General features: G+C 42.8%; 1 protein-coding gene across 1 annotated transcript in view; it reads right to left on the reverse strand.

Annotated features, from left to right (window-relative positions):
- The window catches only part of ETF1 (eukaryotic translation termination factor 1), a 30,302-nt gene extending 17,057 nt beyond the window's left edge, over positions 1-13,245 (reverse strand). Inside the window, exons 1-2 of the mRNA XM_066639354.1 lie at positions 13,052-13,245; positions 12,733-12,854 (exon numbers count right to left, since the gene is read on the reverse strand). Coding sequence (XP_066495451.1) covers positions 12,733-12,818 — 86 coding nt within the window. The 5' untranslated portion in view covers positions 12,819-12,854; positions 13,052-13,245. The remainder of the gene's footprint in view (positions 1-12,732; positions 12,855-13,051) is intronic.
- Between the last annotated feature and the right edge of the window lie 586 nt (positions 13,246-13,831).

The following is a 13,831-nucleotide window of genomic DNA, read 5'->3' on the forward strand; positions in this document are numbered from 1 at the left end:
TTTTGCAGTTAGTTCAGATGTAAACCTGTTTCCACATCATCCCTAGTTACTCAAGTATGCATGAAAATCACTTTCTTGGTTGAGGATAGTCTGCTCAATTACTTAACATTTCATTTAACACAATACCAGTTGTAATTTTGTAGATCACTGCCACCTGCTGGTCACATAAGAAAGCTGTGTAGTTAGGAGAAATTGAAATCAAGAGGACCAATATCAGAGCCATATTGTCTTAATCAAGATTGAGATTAACTTTCACTGTTCTGTAGTTTCACTGCTCTAGAAACTGATCTCTAGATACTATCAATTATTCAGAAGATTCTGAATCCTCAATTGGCTATAGTAATCACACACTTAAGCACTGATAACTACAGCTCAGAACAGTTGAGTATGACCAAACTAAATAAAAAGAGGAGTGCAACTGCAACACAGGCTAATGGCAAAACATCTATGGGGTAACAGAAAATTGTTAGATTGTTGCTTTAAGAAAACAATATGCAGGTCTGTAAATCATCAACATTTAGGTGCATGAGAAGCCCTGTAAAGTATGTTCACTTCAAAAGCAAGGATGTTTACAGCCAGCCAAGGAATTCATAAGAGACTTTTATCCCATTCCCAAGTTCTTCCATTTGAACATACTGATCATATGTTACAAATCTTATACACAAGTACAATACTGTCACTAGGTCATTTGGCTGCTCCCTCAACCCATGCAAGCTAGGCTGAGTGACAACTGCTGGTCAAAACAGAAAGCAGAGAACAGTCCCATTCCCATCCACTTTGGTTACCAGACCACTGTAGCATTTGCTAGACTGCAGAACACACACATACATGTCTATGTACTCCACCCTGTAAAAAAACAACGTATATCAGGCTTGGCCAATGGATAACTAGAAATAAGGGATGTTCAACATGGAGCCACTCCTTTCTCAACAGTGGTCTGAGGACAGGTGATGTATTATGCAACAAAAGTTTCCCCTCTTATCATCAGCTACCTGAGGACAGGATAATACACCAAAGCCACCTTCTCTCAAACTCACCCATCACAAGTACTTAATTTAATTTAAAGAGTACTTAATTTAATTTAATTTAAAGAGCTCCAGCTTTGAAAAAGCTGGTTCAGTGGCACAGACAAAGAAGGGCTATATGCAGATAGTATAATAGTAGGTGAATATGAAAGGGCAAAAGCAGCAGAAAAGGGCATCCAAGGACATGGCAGCAGCAAATGCAAGAGGAAGCACACATTACAGTCATACTCTGAGGAGAGCAACACTTGAATGAACACAGTGATTTAGGAAACATTCACTGAAGTAGGAGTTTATTTACAAACTAATGACACACAAATGGAACTGCTGCACAGCAATTTGAATCTCCAATTAAATAGACTCAACTCACAAAATATAAATATAAGGCCTGTCTCAAAGGGGCTCTCTCATCAACTGCCCCAACAAAATGATGCCTTGTTTCCCACTCCAATATGCATGTCACATTATCACCAATACAAAAGATCTTTCAGTTTTCTAGTCTAGAAAAGAACAGCTTGTATTTGAGAAAATTTTAGGTTACCACCCTCACTCTCACAAACCTTCAAGATTATCCTCATTATCCCTAACTCAATTCATGACCACTACTAACCAGAGTACTACAGGAAGTCTCTAAACAAAAATGCGTTGCCTTTCCCCTCACCACTTTAATGCCACAATCTTGAATTGTGCTCAGAAGTGAGGCAGCAACTAGTGAAGTGTTTTTTCAACATAGTTTGATGTGCCTTCTATAGCTAACCCCACTACTGCATTTTCACTACTGTAGCTTCTGAATAGTCTGCCAAGAGCCATTCCTTTATAGCACACTGTGTTAGTCAAGCAAAGAATTTACCAAATCAAGCATTTCAGTTGCCAGATCCTGCATTTCTCAAATTGTGGATCAGGACCCACTAGGTGACTCGCAAGCCAATTTCAGGTGAGTTGCATAGCACCTAGTTTAGCACTCACTGAAAATACAGAGGTGAAAATACAAGTTACAGAACTGCTGAGCAGGGTGGATTTCTGCTGGGAAAGGCATGGTGCTTTACCCTGAATATGTGGAAAGATGGGATGCTAAAGAGTGGTGAGGATTTTGTGGTTGGAGAAGGATCCGTGTTGTGTTTTGACTTCCGAGGAATGTTTGAATTCTGAGCTATACAAAATCACAGCACAAGTGCATTATGGAATGGGATCTTTGGCTGATCTCAGCTTAGGTTTGAAGCCTAAAAGCCAGAATCATGGCATTTCTGGCCATGACATCACTTCCAATGGATCCCAACAGATTGTCATTCTGAAAGTGGGTCCCACCGCTAAGAGGTCTGAGAACCACTGCACTAAGACACTCTCCATTTCAGATGCGCACGGACAACTTCTGATAAAAGATGAAAGAAGTGCATAATATTATTACTGATCAGGAAACAGGAAACTAAACTCCATGCTACTGTCTCTTTTCTTTACTCCAGCTCAAGAAACCATCACTTTAAACGTCCTACAATTTCTTAATAAAATTTTTGTACAATAGAGTATTGAAAAAGACTCAAATAATTTGGCAAAAATCTAGTCTGAAATTTAGATACAGTCATCTACATGTAGGTCATTAGTGCTTGCACCAGAAACAAAGATATCAGTTTGCATTTGTAAGCTGGTCAGTTATCGTTGGACCTTCCATTTTAACCTGCTTTGTTTTTAACAAAGCCAGATTTATTGTTTGCAAGCCTAAGAAAGGTACTGGATTAAAAATGTAATGATTTTAATGAGGTTGGCAGTGCTCAAGAAAGTCAGACCCCTTCACTGACCTGCCTGAGATGATGGCTATCTGGCCCCTCAGAGAGCTTTGGGGGAGGGGAGAAGAATTGGACTCTCTCCCTCAGCCTGGCTGAGGCAAACTATTATCTGGCTCCTTCCTTCCTACAACTGCATCTGTCACTTGCATCTGTCTGCTACTATTCTACCTAGTTGCAGCAGAGGGAAAAATCAGATAATTCAATGCAATTTTTTTTTATAAGCCACCTTGAAAAGTTTTAGGTCAAAATAAAATTTATCCAAGTAGTAAATATGTACAGATTGAGCCTCATTATTTGTGTGGGTTCCTCTCCAAGCACTCACAGGATGGCAAAAAAATGCACTATAGCAAATCAATTTAAAAAACAAAGTTCCCTAAAAAGACAATCATCAATCAGTCCTCCTCCAAGTGCTTAGAAAGGCACTTCTCTCAGCCCCTCCGTTCACCAATGCAAAGTGATCACCTTTGTTTCACCTGCTCAGGGGAAAGGGAGAGGCCGCCTGGAGAGAGAAGGATTGATGGATTGTCAGCCAGCTGTCCTCTCTCTGTCTCTCTCTCATTAAGGAGGCTATTGTTAAAGAACTGTTCAGTTTTTTTTTAAACCGATTTTAAAGGGATGCATTTTTCACCTTCTCCTGGGATCAGCACATTCCTTCTCATTTGCAGTGGCCATTCCTGTTTAGTCAAATTTGTGTATAAAAATCAGTGTGTAACAAGGCTGGACCTGTACTTTGATTTTTAGCTTCTATAGTAACATTCTGGATATTAGTGTAATGATTACAGGAAAGAGAACTCAATATAGGGTTAATTTAACATTTCTGTGCAACAAATGAATTCTTAATATAGGGCTATTTGATCCTGAGCTTTGGAAATGGCCTGTATCTCAATGGCTAAAACACATGCTTTGTATGCACACAGTCCAAAGTTCAATCTCTGGTATTTCCACATAAGAGCCACAGGAGCTGTTTCAGCATACAAAAAAAGCACAGAAGGGACAAGAGAACTGGAGCTGAACATGGGGAAGCACTACTTGCAACCTTATTCACAACTCCAGAGTTTAGTGGCCTATACAAACACCTGTTTCCATCTTGTCTGCTTTAATTTTATGCAGACAAGAACTACTAGAGAAGCCAGTATTTTAAAGTGAAAATTTTAAAGGAAAAAGAACGCTCAACTCATTTTATTACATTAACAGCCCAAACCTAACAATAGTCCCGTGCTGTAATCCAGCAGGGCTGGTGCAGCCTACATTGCATCCAGCACAAGAACAGAGGCTGTTGTGAGTCTGCTCAGGGTGACATTTGTCCTCTATGACATTAGCCCTCTATGGGGCCACTTGGATCCACACCAGCAGTATCACTGGTGCAAATTCAGGCTGCCTCATGTTATGCTTTCAGGCCCGGGAGAGGGGACAGAATGCAGCAGTAGCTGCAGCCACCTCCATACTCAGAGAGCCTACTTGCTCCAGTGGACACAGGCCTTAGAGTGGGGGTGGCAGGCTGGTGCAGACCTTGCTGCCAGGCCTCCATGCTGCCACAATGTGCCTTATGGCACGTTTGCAACAAGTGCACATGCCTGTTCTGCCAATGCTAACTGGCATAAGATTGGACTGTAAAAGCATGAACCAACCTTGCATTGTACAAAATACCTCTCACACATACACATGCCCCCACACTGTGTTTATTCAGTTAGCGCTTCAGCTTTATGGCAAGACATCCAACTATGCTATTGTATACTGAATTACAACAAGTTTGTTTTGCATACACTAGGATTCGTATTCAAGTAAATTCATGGCTGCCCCTTTATTAATATATGGAAAAGATAGCCTGTACTGAAAAATGTAAATGCATTGATGGTTTTCCTACTTTTTAATTTTAAAAAACCTCTAATGGGTTGTGGGAGATCGCTTTAATTGGTTATTAAGAATTTAGCTATAAATGATTACATTAATTCTTTAACTGACAAATGTATGAATACAGCAATGAACTGAATGAGAAAAATTTGCTGTATAGGGAAAGCAGTCACTTAAACTACTACTTTATCAGTTTATGGTCTCTGTGCAGTGCAAATAAATTGAGCCAGTTATCACACATTAAAATTTTAGGTCAGCAGTGCCCAGACTCGCAACCACTATGCACCCGGAATGCGATCCTCATCCAGATCACAGCATTCTGTTCCACCCTCGCATGGCTCCTTGCCTGGGTACACCTGGGCACCAGGATGCTCTGGGCAGTCACATCTGTTGCCCAGTGTCCCAGAAGGCTGTGCGAAAGGATGTCCAGGCAGACACCACTGCCCAGAGTGTCCTGGTGCCCAGGTCTACCCAGGCAACAAGCTGCGTAGGAGCAGAATGGAAAGATCTGCTCATTGGGCAGATGGGTTCATCCAAACCCCAGATCCGGCACCTGGGCGGGGTTCAAGCAGTACTGTTCTAGGTTATAGCTAGAGGGCTGGAAGGATCTTAATCCTGGAATAAAAATTACCAAATCCAACACTGCAGCATGACACACAGGAATAAAAAATGCTTTACAAATACTCTGGGGCTACAAGAACATCTGAACTGTGGCTATTAAAAAGTTTAGCTGCTTTTCACAGATTACAAAAAAGTTTTGCACCTCAGTTGTTAGACATGGTCCACAGAGATTTTACAAACTATTTTTGTGAGCCTAGAACTGGTTTTGAAAGTTGTAACACTAAGAAATTATACCTGCAAATTTTATATCTGTAAATCATGTGAGAAAATACCCAAGAAACACTGAGTATTAGCAGATAGGTTGGGCATATAACGGGGGCTGAGAGGACAATGGCCTCTATGTGCCATAGTTATATTAACTGCTCTTGCAAGCACAACTGTGCTGTGAGGCAAGAACAGGAAGTAGTTGCTGGTGTCCTACCAATACAGTCAGGAACTGCTGTGCTCATATGATTTGAGATATTAGACTTTTCAAATACTGTATAAGCATTATTCCTATCCTGAGTTAAGGACTGACAACTGGTGGCCTGAAGAGACTTTCTATAGAATTCTCCAAATCGAACTCCAGAGAGATTGTCTCACCTGCTATGACCATTTTAAAATCAAGGGGTAACAGTGATTGCAACAAAAAACTTTCCTATAATCTTTACACCAGATAGGGTCCAAAATGTTTAACCAAAAATGTTTAAATGCTAAATACAAGAGAAAGGGAAATTAAGTCAGATTAGGTTATGTTGTGATGGGAAGACAAGCATCCCCCCCGTCTTCTAGATTTGTCCCAGTAGTTGCTTCTTGCAATTCTAAATCCAAAACCAGTAATTCACACCCTTCCCTACATTTCTCTCATTCATCCAACTCTGGTTCCCAAATCATAAAAACAGAGGTGTGAGATGGAAAATGTTTCATAATGAAAAGTTTTTCATTTCCAAAAACAATAGATAACACCCAGTGCTGTCACATTGACAAAAGGGCCCCCTGTTGGCAACCTTCAGTCTTGGAAGACTATGGTATCGTGCTCTGGATGGTGGTTCTGGCACAGCGTCTAGTGTGGCTGAAAAAGCCGATTCGGGAGTGACAATCCCTTCCACGCTGGGAGCAAGTGTAGTGTGTCCCTGGTCTGTCTCCCTGGCTGTGGGCCTTCCTTCTTTGCCTCAGACTTTTGGCCAAGTGTCTCTTCAAACTGGGAAAGGCCATGCTGCACAGCCTGCCTCCAAGCGGGCCACTCAGAGGCCAGGGTTTCCCACCTGTTGAGGTCCACTCCTAAGGCCTTCAGATCCCTCTTGCAGATGTCCTTGTATCGCAGCTGTGGTCTACCTGTAGGGCGCTTTCCTTGCACGAGTTCTCCATAGAGGAGATCCCTAGCATGTATGCACTGCTGAAACAGAGACGCCTGCGTTGGCTTGGTCATGTCGTGAGAATGGATGACAAAAGGGCACAGTGTCAACAATGTGTTGAAACTCTGGATACTACCTGTTGAGTGCAGAAATTGAGGACCACTGTCTGCATCAGCAGAAATCTCGTACGAACAGTAACTGCATCTAATTTTCTTGAATATAGCAATGCCCATTGCAAATAACTGATCTTATGCTCTTGAACACTCAGTACGATGCAGTTCATTTCTTTAATGCAATTTTCTGCATCTTCCAGTTCTAAACTTGCTCCAGTTTCTTGGGGTAAAATGACTGATGCTCTCAATTTTTCTATGAAGGAAGTGGGGGACATACATTCTCCCTTCATATCAAACTTGTTTTCTTCCTTTCACCACACTGGATACTCAGTTCCAATTTCTATTCTTGTTGTGTCAAAACATACATATTTCAAAGCAAGTATCGATGCTATTTTGCTTAGTCAACAAGTAAAGCCAACAATCAAAACATCAGTATGGTATGATAATTATCTGTTGCTGCACAGGCAGCCTGAAAATGCTCCGCGTTGCTTTTGGCTATTGAGCTGAATTATGTCAAAGAGCAGGTTAGCAGGAATCTCTACTCACCTATTATAGTCAGTTTCCTAGTTAATCTAATTCTTCACTTGGGACTCCCTGAAAACGCAGTTTATTCTATGACAGTTTATTCTATTCGGTTTATTCTACGGAAAAGTATTGAGAACAAAACAGCTAATATTATACTGCCGCTGTACAAATCGATGTTAAGGCCACACCTGGAGTATTATATCCAGTTCTGGTTGCCACATCTCAAAAAAAGACATAGTGGAAATGGAAAAGGTGCAAAAGAGAGCGACTAAAATGATTACGGGGCTGGGGCACCTTCCTTATGAGGAAAGGCTATGGCGTTTGGGCCTCTTCAGCCTAGAAAAGAGGCGCCTGAGGGGAGACATGATTGAGATATACAAAATTATGCAGGGGATGGAAAGAGTGGATAGGGAGATGCTCTTTACACTCTCACGTAACACCAAACCAGGGGACATCCACTAAAATTGAGTGTTGGGAGAGTTAGAACAAACAAAAGAAAATATTTCTTTACTCAACGTGTGGTTGGTCTGTGGAACTCCTTGCCACAGGATGTGGTGATGGCGTCTGGCCTGGACGCCTTTAAAGGGGGATTGGACATGTTTCTGGAGGAAAAATCCATTACGGGGTACAAGCCATGACGTATATGTGCAACCTTCTGATTTTAGAAATGGGCTATGTCAGAATGCCAGATGCAAGGGGGGGCACCAGGATGAGGTCTCTTGTTATCTGGTGTGCTCCCTGGGGCATTTGGTGGGCCACTGTGAGATACAGGAAGCTGGACTAGATGGGCCTATGGCCTGATCCAGTGGGGCTGTTCTTATGACCATTTTGCTATTGCAACGCACCTAACCCAACATGCACTGCTATGCATTTATTTGATAGTAAACGCAAAAAGAGGAAAGGCTTTTTCTCCCCACAGAACACAGCAAATTCAATAATGTGTATCTTCAGCAAAGCCTCAGACCCTTCAGTCCTATCTGGAATGGCCAAATGCAAACAATAAGCCAAGTCAAAGCTGGTATCTTACTTGTGTATAGAGTGTATACCTTGGCACTACAAAGGCTCGTAATTGTCCTCATCTCCCTACACATTGTTTAAGTGAAAGAAATTAGCACTAAGATCTTTCTTAAGCATTCTTGGGAATGTAGATTAAAAAAACAAGTTTAGAAATCATTTTAATCCCATGGACTGAAGGGCTATTATTCAAATACTGCCATGGGTATGAGTTTTCTGGCAAATTAGAAAAATTTCCAGAAAATAGTCCAGTACCTGGAATTGAATGGGATCCAACTTATGTTTGACAAGAATCATCATGTTGCTTTTAAATCTCAAAGGTTTTCCAAATAAGCAAAAGTTGTTGAACTGACTAGCAATATTTGACTAGAAAAGAAGTTCAGTGGCACACATTTAGGATGCAATCCTAGATACACACTTGAATGCACTGAGACTTACTTCTGAGTAGACATACCTAGGACTGCACAGCTAATATGGTTTAGAAGATGTTATACTCAATAAGTGTCAAAGCTTTACTTTGACATTATTTTTATTGGAATACTTGTGAATATTTTCAGCCATGATAACACAATAGCATACACTATATTATTTAAAATTTAAGGAAAAAACAAAAATAGTGAAAGCTGTTAATGCACTAATTTTAGCATCCCTGAAAAGCTGTGCAAGGTTTGCAAATACACTTCCTAGAAACAGTGAGCAAAAAAACCTGATTACAATTTATTTTGCTACTAATTTTGTGAAACTGCATTTTTATAGATAATTTTTTTCCATGAAAAACTTCCACCTCACTTTAAAAGTGTGTGGTATTCAAACTTTGCCAGATTTAAGTGAGTTTGTCTATGCTTTTACAACAATCCATGAAAGATACAGCAATAAAGGTTACACAACTGCAATATTTGCTATGAGGAAGATGTCTTGCATAGTGACTGAAGGAGAAAAACAGCCGTAGACAAACATCCCAATAACTTTTCCAAACTTGGGTCTCAATTGTTAAACCATTCTTCTTGTCTACAGTCTATATTATCAGTAGAATGTAGCCCTGCACATTACTGGAATGTGACATTTATCAAAGCCTTGCAAAAGGGCCACATGGAGTTAGCAAAGCCACACCCAGGGAAAAGGATGGGATACATGAATGGAATGCTTAGTAGGACACTTCACTTCGGAAGCTTTTTTTTACTTAAGATATGCCACAGTTATTCTGAAGCTATTCTGAATGCAGTGGCACATTTTACTGACTGTAATCACCATCAGTGATAATTACTTCTTGACCTACTGCTTTTCACAGCTAACTTGTATTTTGCATACACTCCTACTGCCCTAAATTATTTGCTTTCAAGACAGTTAACATGACACTCCAGAATCATTACTCTGAAGCCTTAGCAGCCTTGAAAACTGGACAGCAACCACTGGCAATGACAGACAGACCTTTCAAGTTAGCATCAAAGAATTAAAATTTACTATCTGGCAAGACTATCCAATCATCAACACCTAAATTCTTATGTATTCAAATTATGCTGTACGGATTGAGAATGTCTAGCACACGCACATTGGTGTGTGCCTATAGTATGTACAAGGGACGGAAACGATTTCGTTTTCCAGCACCACAGTCAGACCACTGATCTTTTCAACAGAGTGCATCCAAAAGGGAGTTCTACTGAGAAACTGCGAAAAGCACTTGAATCCTGATCTCTTTCATTGCAATCACACAATCTCCATTTTAACTCCACCTCAGTTTTTACACATTTAAAATTTCTTACACAGTTGCTCTACGACAGGTGGATATTTTCAGTTGCAGTCATTGAGGAACTCTAATGGAAGTTAGGAATAAGTTTCTCTTGCATGAGTGTTCTGGAAAGCACAGTAATAGACTGCCCTACTACATAGTGCAGGAAGAATTCTCTAGTCCTTTCCTCATTCTTTGCAAGAGGAATAAATACTAGTATATTGAAAATACCAATTATGTTTCTAATAAACATAACCAGCTTCCTGTGAATCAGACCAACTCTTATATGCCACTAGGATTTAAGCACAGTCTTCAATAAAGTCATTCAAATACATAATGAAGAGTTTTAGAGCATGGCAAATATTCTACTGATTCAAGTCTCAAGAACTACAAGGTTGGACACATACTGCATGATTACATTTTTACAAATGTAAGAATTAATTTTTGTACATTTCCAGAAAAACTTAATCCTAAATTTGAATATATAACTAAACAGTCCAACCAGCTACCCAGAAAACTTAACCTGAATAGTTTTAAAATGAGAGCAAGAGCTTAACTGAAAAGATCATCCAAGGGCTCCTTTAGGTGCACCTCTCTCAAACCCAGGTTTTCTGCCATATTGTTTCAAGCTGACTACATGAAAACCTATCAGGGAAAGAAAAAATACTTTTCCTTGTACGGAAAGTGAGAAATGTTGCATTTCCACATTAATCCAGAATTCTAGATAGTTAGCAGCCTCACAATGAATCTCTTGGGCAGCTGAAGTGATCCATCCTGCTAGGGGTCCAGAACAAACTTGGAAAACCTTGGCAGCAAAGTGCTTATGAACACTACTGAACACACACCTCTCCCAAATCTGGAGCATGCATACACAAGATTTAAGAGAGAGAAGAGATAACTCTCACATTTCATGACAAGCATGACAAATATTCAAAAAAATGAGAATGCCTTGCTATCTGAGTCTCTCTAAAATGCAGTTCCAAGTAAGAAAACTAATCTCTCTGCCCTCCATGTATTTATAACATGAGGAAGACAACCTTTGGCTTTCCCACCCAGCACTGAGACATTCCTCCATACACAAATCATTTTTCAGGTAAAAGACAAATTGGAGAAATGAAGAGAAGGGGTCTTACACCATGCTAGGAAAACAGGGGCAACTGGTTGGTACTGTCCACTTCACAGTCACATTTGCATTCTCATTTCCTGCTATTGTTTCAAGGACTGTTAACATCACACCTGCCTTTACTAAGAAAAATACACTAAAAAGTGGTCCTCTGTATTAAAAAGCAAACATTGTTGAGCAAAGAAAAAAAGAAGGGAGTTCACCTTTATAACCAAGACCATGTTTCAGATCTAAAGTTGATGTTAACAAAAAAATCACCTTTTCCTAAACAGCTTCTATTTCACAGATGAACTGGTCAAACAAGCTTTAGCATGTTGTGCAGTAAAGGTGGAACAGCAGCTACAAGGCCAACAGAATCAATCAGGGACAGCTTCCCTAACTACACAATCTACACAGCAACTGACAACATTTGCTTTGACTAAATTGGAATTCTAGGGGAGACAGAGTCGCACTGGGACATGCAAATTTATACAGCAGAACACAAGGGAGTGGAGTGGGGGAGAAGGGTTAAATATCAAGTAGTCGAGGTAACATCTTAAGTATGGTTGGAGCTGCTTGAACCCACATTGTGGCACTCCAAGTCATTTAAGAAGTAGACAATGGATGTTCAACAGTTTCCACTGTGCTTAAGGTATCTCTTGTTGGTGCAGGTAGGTAAAGTATGGGTTGGAATCCCATATGGGAAAAAGAAATCAGACAAGACTGAGGTGTCTGGACCATAGTCACCAGATATAAACAAAAGCCAGAGTTCAATTGTTACTGTGTGGAAATAAACTGTGCCTGGGCTACAAGTGGGAGCTCACAAGGTGGAACGCTCTGCCTTTCAAGGAGTCTTTGTAGCACAGAAATCTTACGTATAAGGAGAAAGGCTTAGATCAAAATCCCTTTTCTCCAATGAACTTGTTTGCCAGTCACCCACACACAACCCCATATGGATCCAGGCTGTATGGAAAGTTACAACTCTTGAGAACACCTACTGAAGGCCCAGTTCCCACCAGGGAGGCCCCATCTCCGGTCCAATTCGTTTCACTTCAGATTTTTGGGGGGGAGGAGTGTGAAGGGTGATCACACCATACAAAGAGATCACCACATCAGGGTCTCTCCTGGCTTCACCCACCAACATGCTCTGTGTATGTGAAAAAGGGGAAAGAGAATTTGTGTGTCCATGTGTGTGAGGGGGAGAGAGTGTCTGAGGGAGAGTGTGTCTACGTCTGTGTATGAGAGTGTGCGTGTGTGTGTCAGAAAGTGTGTGTGTATCTGAGAGGGAGAGTGTGTGTGAGAAAGTGTGTGTGTGCCTGAGAGAGAGAAAGTGAGTGTGTCTGTGCATGTGAGAGAGGGGGGAGAGAAGTAGTGAGTGTGAGACAGGTAGTAAGTGTGAGACAGGTAGTGAGCGTGTGTGTCAGTGTGAGAGAGGAGGGGAAGAGAGTCTGAGAAAAAGAGTGCGTGAGAGGGAGTGTGTGCCTGTGTGTGTGAGAGTGTGTGTGTGTGTCTGTCTGTGGAGGCCTGAGACTGGGGGTTCTATCGGGGGGTGGAGACTCTGCCCAGGCCCCAGGCCAGGCCCCTTGAGCGAGAACTAGCCCCGCACCGCCGCCGTCGCCACCCACCGCCGCGGCCTCTCTCACCCGCGCGCCGCCTCGAGGCTCTTGATGAGCTTCTTGATCTTCCAGATCTCCACGTTCCTGTCGGCAGCGCTGGGATCGTCCGCCATCTTCTCCCTCCTCCTCCTCCACCGCCCCTCCTGCGGCTGCAGCAACGGGCAAGGCCGCCGCGGAGAGGAAAAGGGGAAGAGAAAAGAGAGTTGGAGCCCGCAGGGGAAGAAAGAAGGCCCGGCCCGGCCCCTGCCCGCCACCAGCCGCCCGCCCGCCTCCCCACCCAGCTTGGCCGCCCCTCAGTCCCCGCTGCCCGGCCCCGGCTCCCGGCGTGGCGCGCGCGCTCCCTCACCTCAGGCCTCGCCGCCTCCCCCGCCGCCTCTCCTCCCTCCCTTCCTTCTGCGGACGGCGGCGAAGGCTCCTCGCGACGGCGCTTGTGACGTCTCCAACCGGCTTCTTCCTTCCTTTCCTGTCCCCTCCGCCTCTCCTGCTCTGCCCCCTCCCTCTCGCCTCTCTGCTCCTCCGCGCTGCATGTGTTGCAATCGCCTCACATGGGGCTTCTGACATCACTTCCGGCCCCCCACCCTTTTTCTCCCTTTTAAAAAAGGAAACGCGTGTTGGAGGCGGCGGGTTAGCTTTCCGCCACTTCTCCTTCTCTCATTGGTCACTTTCCCTACAGGGTCCTCCTCTCATTGGACGGTTCCGCCGAGGGGCGGTGAAAGTCCCAGCATGCCTTCTTGGGCGCGCAGCACGCCGGGAACTGTAGTTTCGTGCAGGGGTCACCCAGGGCGGATGCGTGGTTCTCGCGTTGTCCGACTCGGCAACGTTAGTCGCGTGCGGGTGCGTGTCCTTTAAAAGGGACAGGCGCACCTTTTTAGGGAAGGCGTGGAACCATCAGTCAGAGAGTTCCACCAGGGTGGGGCGCTGCTGACAAGCGGGGAGCGGTTGGCTTTCCTTATGGAAATTCTATAGGGAGTGTATTCTATAGCGAGTGCGTGTACCGCTGCCACAATTCAGAGTGGGGGCACACAAGGAATTGAATTTAGGCACTTTCCAAGTTTCTATTGCATCATCAACATCATCATCATCAATAATAATGCCACAGTCCATAAAAAAAACTAGAAAAAAAGAC

The sequence above is a fragment of the Tiliqua scincoides genome, chromosome 1 (assembly GCF_035046505.1).
Source record: "Tiliqua scincoides isolate rTilSci1 chromosome 1, rTilSci1.hap2, whole genome shotgun sequence".
NCBI lineage: Eukaryota > Metazoa > Chordata > Lepidosauria > Squamata > Scincidae > Tiliqua > Tiliqua scincoides.